Genomic DNA, 12,304 nt, shown 5'->3' with positions numbered 1-12,304 from the left:
TATATACACATATAGTTTCAATATATTAAATTTTAATGGGTGGGAATGCATGGTGAGGTGTGCTCACTCGTAAATAAGTGTATCTTACATATAATGTCTTTTGTCTTTTATTTACAATGAAAGTGAGAGATCCGTACATGTCAAAACTTTCATCATGAAGCTCACCTTTGAACCTTGGGAGGCCCCTATTTTTTCTCTTAAAGAAATCATTAGTAAGAAAGGATAGCTCTCTTTTCAAAATTGAAATGACATGAGATGAAAAAATTCAAATTTGAAAAAAGATAGAGTGAATCTCTCCCCTTTCTTCCTTTGCTCTCTCCTTCGTTCCTTTGGTCAAGTGGAAGGGGAGTAGCTTGTGTTTAATAAGAGCGTAGAATAGGTAGATAGAGGTATAGATTGGTAGAGGTGTCTTAAGCAAGAAAGGATTAAGACATGAAAATTACAATTACACTCTCGGAGACTTTAGAGAAAACTTAAATGTGTATAAAATTTTGCAAATCTTATAAGCATCAAAGTAGTGATATCTTTATTGGATGCCGTGTTGTATGGGTTTTTTAAAATTTGAGAACAATGTTTTGGAAAATTCTACCCTCGCCCAAAACAAGTGAATCGAAGTCATAAAAACAAGACCACCCTCCAAGAAGACATTGGAATGCTTCCATCGCGTGTCCGTTGCTAACATGGAGGTAGATCAGACGGTGGTGCTGGCAGAGATTGTTGAGTTCCATTTCCGTTTTTAACGATGAAAGCCATGGACATCCCCCATGAGTTATGGAGGTCGATATGGCAATGCATATACCACACCCCTGCGTAAAAAATTACAAGAGTCATTAGAGCGTTGCAGATAGTTGTATGCGCAGGAGACGTATAATTTAGAGAGTGAGCCGGTAGGTAACCTGGGTTGGTGGTTCGGAATCGGACGGCAGCCCAGCCTCCCGATGGGACGGCCACGGTGTTTCGGGAGGGGGGGTCGACCAGGTTGAAGTTGGCGGACGCGGCGTCAAAGTTGCCGAAGCCGCTGCCGACCACGTAGAAGTTCTGGCCATGTAGGTGGATCGGGTGGCTCTCCAAGAAGAGCAACGACGTGTCTTGGAACACGATCTGCACCGTCGAGTTGAAATCCAGCACCTTCACCCGCGTGCCCAACACCGACTGCAAGTCGCCCGAAAACGTCCCCCCCGTGTAGTTGAACTCAAACGGTGGGTTGTCGGGGAAATCACCCTCGTACACATCGCTTATCTGATTGTAGTACGCCTGATCAAAATATAAAATATCAGCCAATTATAAAACGGGCGGATCAATTACAAATAGCAAATTATAGCAGCGGGCATGGGAGAGATGATCATCAATATATATTTTGACCTGTAGTATGGATACGGATGGCTCTACAAAGGTGACATTGTTGATGGAGGCAGAGAGGCGTTCTCCGAGGGGGCCTTGGCACTGGCTGCCTGCTGGACACGGCTGCAAGGAGTAGCCAACTGTGAAGAAGAGGTCCTCATCAACTATCTGAGGGACATCCATGTAGTAATAGCCCTTGGAATACGACTGGCTTCTCAAGCTCTGGGCAAAGGCTTGCACTGCTGTAACATCATTGTAAGCAGGGAAAGTAGGCAGGGCCCCAATTAGCGTGGTGGTAGCATTTGAGCTTGAACTTGAATTCGAGGAATTAGCATTACTAGAGCTAGAGCTGACATAGTTCAAAATGGCTGTAGCTGCAGTCTGAGGAAACGGCACAAGTGCTGTAGGGGCTGGAGAGAACACAGAGGCTGCCATGTAATATTGCCCCATAGATTGGTTTGCAGTGAGCAGCACATTAGTGGTCTGCCCTGGTGCCAATACAATGTAGCCTGTGTTGTATTGTTTCGTGTATTCTGCATCTGCCTCCACCACAGTTAGGTTGTGGCCAGCCACACCAAAATAGAGCTGGAAATTTACTGCTGCGTTGATCACGCGCAAAAGGTATGTCTTGCCTTGGGTCACATTGACCATGGTAGTTGCTGCACAATGTTGGGCATGTAAAATACAAGTAATTGGTCAATCCATTCACGAACAATCAGAGACTGTCATTCGCTACAACTCACCTTTAAGAGGGCTATGTGTGTATGCTTGTGTCATTTGTGTGAGTACATTGTGCACACGTATGTATGTAGGTAGGAAGGCCGATTTCACATGCAGCTTTTGGCCGGAAGCTGTGGCCGGCCAGCGGCTGAATAAAATCTGCAGCTTTTAACTCCGAAATGTGAGCTTCCGGCACATTTAGGGCGGAGGCCGGCATTTTCGCCACTCAGACAACTGCTTAGTGAACCCCATGTATGCAGCTGCCGAATGCTAATTGTTCACCATGTGGGCTGAACAAGCTTCGTGCCGGAAGCCTGTGATCAGCCTAGGAGCATATGTGTGTGTTTTATGCCCACAAGACTCGATCAGTTTATCTGTTCTTGTGTATGAGTAGGCAGGTTGATACATGTAATAGAGCATATGGCAATGGATATGTATGCGTGATGCATGTGTGTGTGGAAACAATTGTACGTGCAATGATCTAATGCACGTGTCTATGTATCCGTCGTGTTCATGCTCTCTTCTAGTGCGCTTATCATTGATCATTAGAATATTGGATTCGCATGGGAAAAATGAAAGTGGTTGCTACCTCCTTGTGAGCATGTGTATAGGTCTCCAGGCTGCCCATTGATGGTGAGGGCGTCTGAGATATTGTATCCTGCTCCACTTGCTAGGGCTTCTGCTATTACATCTTCTACGTTTGCATTCCACCATTCTCCTGCACATAACCAAGTAGATCCATAATTTCGTCAGAGGATTGAGATCAATGCACCACGGGCCTGTTTTGGGCCAGAGACCAGCCACGGCACACAGTGCTTGAAAAAAAACATAATTTTTAACCAATCAAAATAAGGACAACTCTTAAATCTATTCGGTTTTTGTTTCCAAAATCTCCACAAAATGCCGGTTTTATAACTAAAATATATGAAATGTAGAACAGCACCCCATGTTACCTTATCCGCAAGTGTAATGGCTTCTCTAAATATACAACTCAAAATGCCTCATGGCATACTTAAAGGTATGGAAAGCGCTTAACACATGGATTAATATGCGTCTTACTACAGATTACAAGAATAAGGATGTACAGTGCTCACCTAGGACAATGGGAAATTCATTGGTTGGGGTGGTGAAAGGATAGTTGGCATTCTGTTTTGGCTGGATGATGAAGGCTCCATACAAGGTGGCCCGGAGCCAGCTAATGTGAGCATGCCAGAAGAGGGTCCCTCTCTGCCCAGTGACCTGGAACTGGTGGACATAAGAGTGACCTGTCTGTATGGGGCACTGTGTGATATATGCAGGCCCATCTGCCCATGCAGACCTAAGCTGCCTCACTCCATGCCTGTATCGACGCATCCATCATACCAAGAATCATACATTAATATTCTTAAAGCCATCATTTGTAGGACCTTAGGAGTTTGAAACTTCAAGTTTAATTACCAATGGATGGTAACATTGTAGGAGACCAAGTTGGTGACGTTTACGATGACAGTGTCACCTTCTGTCACGTACACTGTCGGACCCGGAAACTGCCCATTTACGGATACTAGTGATTTTGTATGGCAAAGGCGGGTAACGTCTGTGTATTGGATCTGCAATATATTTAAGTTAAACCATATTAACGATATTTAGGTACTAATTGGTGGAGATGCAGACAGTGATAGCTTTTGCAAACAAAAGTGATATATTTTAGAATGTGGATATATATATATATATATATATATATATATATATATATATAGAGAGAGAGAGAGAGAGAGAGAGAGAGAGAGAGAGAGAGAGAGAGAGAGAGAGAGAGTTTAATGCTATTAATGATCAATCAAAGCCTTATAAACACAGCCTAGATAAATAAATAGAGAGAAAGTGTGTGCTAGTTTAATGCTATTAATGACCAATCAAAGCCTTGTAAACACATAGCCATCCGGTATGTAGCTTGGCTCAATGCTATGCATAAAGGGCCAACTTCCATGCTTTAACCAGTTGCCCAAAAGAAGAAAATCCAGTTTTGGAGATGAATAAGTTGCCGAGGCAATAATATTGAATTGAAACATAAAGTCAGAAGATACAATGAGGCAATAAGTTTACCTTCCAATCAAATTGATGAGTTGTTGCATTAGCACAACTCACAATGGCAACGTGGAAGATTAAGAAGAAGAAACAAGGCAAGAGAGGAATATTGTTGGCCCTGGTAAACATTGCTAATCTGTGTAATAACTATGATGATGATGCTTAATCTCTCCAAGCAATGGAGGGGGTTGCTTAACCAAGGCTTTGAAAGCTCAATATGTTTGCCTTCATGGAGTGGAGAGCTATTTAAAGGCAGGGTGAAGAGGGCAACCGAAAGTATCTGGTTGACTTGTTAGTATCATAAACTAGCTGGAGCAAGTTACCAAGAATGTCTTTCAATTGTGTATGAAGCTGTAGCCGCCCATATGGATTGGGAATAATAATCAACCATAAGTGAAGGTAGGGTGTCTCCGTCCACAAAGATTGCCCCCGTTGCCCTCTTCATTCAAAATTGATCAGAGAACAAGTTAGCTAATATTGTGAAATAAGCTAGTCACAATATTAGCGACAGTGTGACTTTTATTAGGACATGTGTAGCGTCTTGTTATTAGGTCATTTGGAGTTCTATTTCCTTAAAAAAGGGTTTCTAGGGTCTTACACAGGCAAGCTCCCAAGGTATGTCTAGGTTAAGGCGATCGTTATCTGATAAATCACAAATTTACTAGATCAGTCCTCCCTCAATCACGTCTCTTTGAGAAAAGTATTTTTCTTTGTCGTCACACTGAAGGTCAATGTCCCTCCCTATATTGAGAAGAAAGTGTGTACATGATGCTGCCTGCAGAAGCGAGCATACGAAAACGCGTCGTGCTTGACTTGAAGCACCACAGCAAGAAATCAGACTCCCTGGCATTGTTTAAAAAAATCGCAAAGTGGGCGTTGGTAGGTTTAAGGTTAAAACATAGCCGTAACGTTGACATTTGAAACTTCTAGCATTAACCTTCCCTTTGACTTCTCGCAGTCACCTTCCCTTTTGACTTTCTCTTGTGCTATTATCCTCACTCGTTTGGAAAATTATTTTTATTGAGACTTTACATCAATCCTTTTCATCAACACTAAATTGTAATTTTAAACAAGCTTTTCTTTATACTTAAATCTCAATATAACTAAATCTTGAACTTTTTGAAGAGGTGCTTTCCCTTCTTTTCTCAATTTGAGATCATCTTTTTAGAAATTGAACAAGTTCTAGGTTAAGATGAACTTATCTTTTCCGAAACCCTGCTCCTCCTACTGTTTACAATTGAAAGAGACACCCATATATTTGTGAGAATAACTAGGAACTCTCTTAAGAAGACAAGACACAATGTGTGAGCATACAAGAGATGAAAGACACTATTAATGGAACAACTCTGTAAGGAACCCAAAGGTTGAGTTATTCATGGACGTGAATAAATCTGGTTTTCCATACCCGATTTTTTCACTTATCCTCAAAACTAAAGGTTACCCAGATCAATAATGTTTCCTATTTGGCTAGACTAGGCATCATCAAGAAATAATATATATCATGGATAATCACGTCGTGAATATCAAACAGACAGTAACAATCGTGAAAAACTCTCATTTTTCTTACCAAACTTTTTTAAAATTTTGAATGCAATTTATCACACCAATGGATTTCCACAGTTGGTTGGTTACTTCAAAAGTCCAAAATCATGAAATATTTTTGGCATGAATTTCTTAAGAAATTCACAGCCATGAAAACCTCTAGTTTTTCATGCCAAAATTTTTAAATCTTTTTATAACAAAACCACTTGGAGTGAGTTGAATGGTCAATTTATTTAGTTCATGCGGACAACTCAATATCCTCAACTTGGAATGAGTTGAATGGTCAATTTACTACGTGTGGACAACTCAATGTCCTAAACTAATGAAGATATTTTGGCATGAATTTCTGAAGAGATTAACGGCATGATTTTCTAGGTGTTTTTTATGCACGAAAAACTTAGATTTTTTAAGGCCATGAAAAACTAGGTTTTTCACATTGGAAGCTTTGTACATAGGATAAGAAGATAAAATTTTTTATTTTCAGACAAGTAATCCTATGATTTTTGACGTGATTTTGGGGACTTTTTGTCGGTGTGAAAATCTTTGGGTTTTCACAATTTCCCTTGCCCTAAAGATGCAGTTTGGGCATTCCCAATATGGATAAGATAGTCATTCTCCTTGGAATAACTCAAACAACGCTACAAGGAAATGGTTGGTTGCCGCGCCGATAACCAGGGACATCGGTCAGTTTATTGGCGACTATTACTGGCGTCGGGATTTGCGTCGGTACTGAAAAAACAAATTTTAAATTTATCTAAAAGACTTCAAGAAAAATTCATTGCTCATATTTACAAATTCAAAGGTCACTGCTCTTATTTATAGTCAAAGTTACAAAGTCATAGATCATCATTTATTCTATCATCCTCGCCTAGATCCATGGCCCTAAAAAGGCCAATTTCAAGAAATGTTTACGTATCCTCTTCAATGTCACCAAAAGAGTGTTGAACCATTTGGTGAATGGCTTACTCTTCTGTAGGATCAAGGTCATCTATGTGCTCCTTGTCGGATGTACTTGGCTCTCCATTAGAATTCAATGAGTACCTTTCTTCCAGATGCTCTTGAATCTGTCCCTCAGGCCGCGTAGGTTCCGCAACTAATATACTCAAGGCAATTGGCTCTTGGATTTCAACATCAACTCTATTTATTTGGCTCTTGAGTTTCAATAACATCAACTCCATCATTATGACTCTATTTGATAAACGACAGATAATAAGAGAGCGAGCACACACACATGAGAGCAAACCCTAATAGATTGATGTAACCCTAACCATAGAGGGAAGCCATATCCACTCTCACACAATGCATAATAGAATAAGACTACACAACCACACACACTACATGTGTTGTGTTCACACACCAAATAACCCTATCTAATGTCCACACACTGTGGCTTGCTGGACGTGACCATTTATTGTCACACACATGCTACTGTCTACCATGCCAGCACATATCGTGCTTGTCTCTAGATGTCATCGAGCTTGTAATCTCAACAGCTGCTCTCAAGCTCATGATGTACAGCCATAGATGAAGATGAGCTTGGGCTATCAACACTCCCCCTCAAGCTCATCGCATGTACTCCCAAACATGGTATGGAAGTACTCAAACTTCTCTCTCCCAAGTGGCTTTGTAAATATGTTGGCAACCTGCTCTTCAGTCTTCGCATACTTCAAATCCATTGTACCATCCAACACTTTCTCCATAACAAAGTGATAGTGGACCTCTATTAGTTTGGTCCACGCAGGAAAAACTGGATTATTGGCCAATTGTATGCTGCTCATATTGTCATAGTGTATGACAACCTTGCCCTCAATAGGCTCACCCAAATCAGCCAGGATTTTCTTTAACCATACTCCTTTACTACATGCAGCTATGGCTGATCCTCTGTACACTCAGCCTCTGGACTGGATAAAGCAACAGTGGGTTACTTCTTGCTACTCCAACTAACCACATCACTCCCAAATGTAAATGCATAACCACTAGTAGATCTCCTGTCATAAGAGCTACCTGCCCAATCTGCATCTACGTAGCCATATACATCAAGACTTTACCATGCTCATAAAGAAGACCATAATGTGCAGTGGTCTTTACATAACACATGATCCATCTCACTACGTCCAAATGAGGCTTCTTAGGGCTTTGCATTCAGTGACACACTAGTCCCACAATATAACTCAAGTCTGGCTGTGTAATAGTCATGTAAATGAGGCTGCCAACCATCTTCCTGTATATAGATGGGTCTTTTAACTCTTCACCAAAATCAGCCCCCCTCAACTTCACATTTTGCTCTAATTTGGTATACTCATGGGTTTACACCCAGTCATCCCATATGTAGCCAACATATCCAATGCATATTGATGCTAGACTAGCCATATTCCTCCATGCTCTTTGACCACTTCAATGCCAAATACCTCAAATCACCCAAGTCTTTCATATCAAACTGCCCACTCAATGCCTTCTTGACATGCATAATATCTATAGCATGATCACCTATCAGAATCAAGTTATTCACATAGATGCCAACCATAACAATCCCATGATCTGTCTTCTTCACATATGGTGAAGAATCTACCATAGAAACCTAAAAACCAATAGAGATAAGATATCAACTTATCTTATCACTATAAGCACGAGGTGATTGTTTCAGCCCATAAAGTGCTTTCTTCAACTTGCATACATGAGTGGGGTACCTTGGGTGTACATAACATTTTGGCTGCTCCATAAAGACTTCCTCTTGCAAATCACCATTTAGAAATGCATTCTTGACATCCATTTGATGCATTTTCCAACCATTTGCTACAGCCATGGCAATAGCTAACCTCATAGTTTCCATCTTTGCCATTGGACTAAACGTCTCATCATAATCCAAGCCTTGGGTCTGTGCATAACCCTTAGCAACCAGCCGTGCTTTATGACACTCAATCGAGTCATCTGACTTACATTTCACCTTATAAACCCATTTGCAACCAAATCCTAAGTATCATTATGAACGAATGCGTCCATCTCCTCATCCATTGCCTTTTCCCATACATGTTTTCCAATAGCTTCTGCATAGCATGTAGGTTTCCACATGCTTTACCAAAGAAGTCATATATGCATAGTGCATAGCAAAACCACGATATGTCATCCTGTCAACTAGATACCTGACTCTTTGTGATGTCCTCAAAGCTTGTGGATCATTCTATACACCTGTCACTCTAGCATGTGGAGGTACATATCTCTCTTGCTTCGCACCTGTGGTGTGCGTAAGAGTGGTATGCTAGGTTCCTCATCCAAACTCTCCGAACTAGATGACTCATATCCTGTAATGCCAATACCTTCAATCTTCTTCTTTTCTTTCTCCACAACACTACTACTAGTGCTTCCACTATCATACCTCAAACGCCCTGACCATGGATGTACATTGCCACCACTTGACCCTTGTGGCCCAGACATAGAAGTAGAACTTGCTTGTGGAAAGTCCACAGGCACATCATCATCACTGGAATCACTAGCATCCTCATATTTTCCTTTGTACCAACTAGCAAGCTCATCAAACACCACATCTCGTGAAATGAGAACTTTCCTATCTGGATTGTAACATTTGCATTTGTATTCTTTGCGATCCTGTGCATACCCAATAAAGATGCACTTTTTTGCCTTTGGATCTAGCTTCTTTCTCTTCTCATCTGGCACATGCACATAAGAAATGCTACCAAATACTTTTAGATGCCCAATGTCTAGCCTATATCCAATAAGATGCAACTCTGGCGTACTTTCATGTATGGCAGCTGTAGGTGTCTTGTTAAGCAAATACACCATTGTGGCGCATACTTCTGCCCAATAAAAGTTTGGCATACTCTTCTCATTTAGCATTGCCCTAGCCACATCACCAATGACCCTATTTTTCTTCTCAGCGCAGCAACACCATTTTGCTGAGATGCGTACCTGCATGAAAGCTGCCTTCTAATGCCGTTCTTCCTCAAGAAGTCCTCAAATGCATGTGAGGTGTATTCACCGCCTCCATCTGTCCCTTAAGCATTTGATCCAACAACCATATTGCTTTTCTGCAAATGCTTTAAAATCCATGAACTTTGCTAACACTTCACTCTTCCCTTTGAGAAAATAGATCCAAGTCATCCTGCTATAATAATCAATGAAGGTTACATAGTACCTACTACCACTAATGGATGGGCTTTGGGGCTTTGTGCAGGCCCCCATACATCACTATAAACAATCTCAAGTGGCCTGCTGCTCATGTTGCCTTCTCTAGGAAATGGCAACCTTACTTGCTTTCCAAACTGTTAAGCATCACATACATGCATACTCCCATCATATTTGAATTTGGGCAGCCCACCAACTATGGCTCCTCTTGCTTGCATATTCTTCAACTTCTATATGTTCACATGCCCAATACGTTTGTGCCACATCTTAATATCTTGGACCACATTACAGCTTTTAGAAAACATAGCCGATTTCAACTCTGGAATACCTGCATCCAATTTGAATAACGTGCCTTCCTTCTTGCCCTTGGCAATACCTCTACAGCCATTCTTAAAGTCTTCAATGAAGCATCCATGCTCTTGGAATCGTAACTCTAATCCTTGCTCAACCATTTGACTAATAGAAGCTAAACTCTTTGTAATGGAAGGCACATACAAAATATATGACATAGACTTCACCTCGCCATTATGCATCGCCAATGGCACACTCCCAATATGAGTGATAGCATGCTGAGTGTCAGCACATGTCTCCACATATACTTTTTCATCCATTGGTTTTATGTGCTCAAACCACTCACCATGGCAAGTCATGTGATTTGATGCTCCTTAATCCATACACTATATATCATCATTATCTCCATGTGTCATCATGGAGCCCACTACATGCTTCATTGCAAACAAATGATTTGCACGATTGTTGGGATGAAAAATTACCACCATGTGCTCTAACCCCTCTTAAATCATTCAGTTTGTGATAACAATCATGAGCCATGTGACCAAACTTTCCACAATTGTGATAGTCCACATGCTGCATAGATGATTTTTGGCCTTGCCAACGACCTCTTCCATGAGCATTACCTCGACCTCCTTGCCAACGACCTCTTCCATGAGCATTACCTCGACCTCTTTGAGGTGCATAACCATGACCACCTTTAGCACCAAATGATGGCTGAAAACTCTGTTGAGACTGTGGTGACCTATCGTGCCAACCACATCCACCTAATCTCCCCTTGCCTCTAGCATCTCGATAACTATAAAATGCTTGATCTCGTGCATGTTCATTGGTACTGGATGAAGCACCTAAACCAAGTTTCATCTCCTCCACAATAAGCAACAAAATTAGCTCATCAAAATCTAGGGAGTCTCCACTTTTAACCCTGATAGAGGTTTCAAATGCCTTGTACTCCTTACCCAAGCCATTCAATGTAATGGTTACCAAATCATCATCATCCATGGGGGCACCAATAGATGCTAGTTCATCAGTATATTCTTTGATCTTCTACACATAATCATTTATGGTTTTGTTGTTGCGAGTCACACCATGTATCTTCTGATTCAATTGCATCTTCTAAATCTTTGGTGCTGTAGTAGTCGTATCATACAACTTCACCAAAGTATCCCATGCATCCTTGTGATTATGTGTGTCCTGTATATGGCATAACATGGTGTTTGTTATACAAATCGAGAAATAATGCAACACTTTGAAGGCCCTCTCTATTAAATTCTGATGTGGTGTAAGCTGGGCGGGTGTTGCATTCATTTGGGGAACCCTTGGCTCCATCTCCTTGCCTGTCACCAAGTTCCATAGTCCTTTGCCTTTAAGGAAATTTGTCATACGGTACTTCCAGATGCAAAAGTTGTGTCTATCAAGCTCCTCACCAACAATTTTATCAGGACTATTACTCATTTTTCTTAGCACAATGTTCATTTGAGGATTTCCAACAATCAACTCATACATACACATACAAGCATATACCTTGGCACCAATGCTGTCCCCACAGATCCCATAATTTTTATGGCGAGATGGTCACGAGCTTACAAGAAAAGCTTAGGCTAGCACTAAGTGACACCACACCTTTGTGTGGTTCTTAGACGAAGCCCAAGACCTAATTCAACCAAGCATTACTACTAGGCTCACACTAGATAGTAGTGACACTAGCCCGAACAACACCCCCAACAAAAAACGTATGCCTGATGGCTGAACCAAAGAGGAAGTGAGTAGCAGCCATGTGGCGAGCTATTAACACAATGAAAGAAGAAATTGAGATTCGTGCTCAACAAAGGCTAGCAGTTTGACCCTCCCAAGCCGACCCCATAGCTCCCACATCACCAACACAAACTCAACCAGAGGCTAACCCTTCCAACCATGTCCTCCAATGCTAGCCCAACTTCTAGAGGACCCTTAAGCACTTGGAAAAATGGATTGCTCAAGGCCCAAGACTGGCAATACAACATTGAGAAACAAGTCCTTATGGATTTGGCTACCCAACAACTATATACTATTAATTTGCAAGAAATCTTATTGTTTATTGGTGTCTTCAAAAAAGGTGCTGAGAACTTGCCAGAGGTTGCCAATTACCTCATGAGCATCATAGTACAAAGTGAGCGGAAACGATTGACATGCCTTAGGCCTGCTCAAGAAAGTACACCAACCAGCA

The 12,304-nt window shown here is 41.3% G+C and overlaps 1 protein-coding gene across 1 annotated transcript; it reads right to left on the bottom strand.

Moving 5' to 3' along the window:
* Positions 1-543: 543 nt before the first annotated feature.
* Positions 544-4,321, bottom strand: LOC147605264 (laccase-2-like). Its single transcript, XM_086793870.1, has 7 exons — positions 4,144-4,321; positions 3,499-3,650; positions 3,156-3,400; positions 2,651-2,779; positions 1,363-2,000; positions 897-1,254; positions 544-806 (listed from the first exon to the last, which is right to left on the bottom strand). The coding sequence occupies exons 1-7, from the start codon at positions 4,252-4,254 to the stop codon at positions 676-678; spliced, it is 1,764 nt and encodes a 587-aa protein (XP_086649996.1). The 5' UTR covers positions 4,255-4,321; the 3' UTR covers positions 544-675.
* Positions 4,322-12,304: the final 7,983 nt, after the last annotated feature.

This window comes from Cibotium barometz, chromosome 60, assembly GCF_041138505.1.
Source record: "Cibotium barometz isolate CiBa-2024 chromosome 60, ASM4113850v1, whole genome shotgun sequence".
Classification (NCBI taxonomy): Eukaryota; Viridiplantae; Streptophyta; class Polypodiopsida; order Cyatheales; family Cibotiaceae; genus Cibotium; species Cibotium barometz.
Note: the sequence above shows the minus strand (reverse complement) of the source record. Positions and strands in the feature narration are given on the sequence as shown.

Coding starts and splice junctions, on each gene's coding strand:
- LOC147605264 (XM_086793870.1), bottom strand. CDS start 4,254: ATGTTTACCAGGGCCAACAATATTCCTCTCTTGCCTTGTTTCTTCTTC. Junction 2,001..2,650: donor ATACACATGCTCACAAGGAG/GTAGCAACCACT, acceptor AACATTGTGCAG/CAACTACCATGGTCAATGTG. Junction 1,255..1,362: donor CATCCGTATCCATACTACAG/GTCAAAATATAT, acceptor TATTTTGATCAG/GCGTACTACAATCAGATAAG.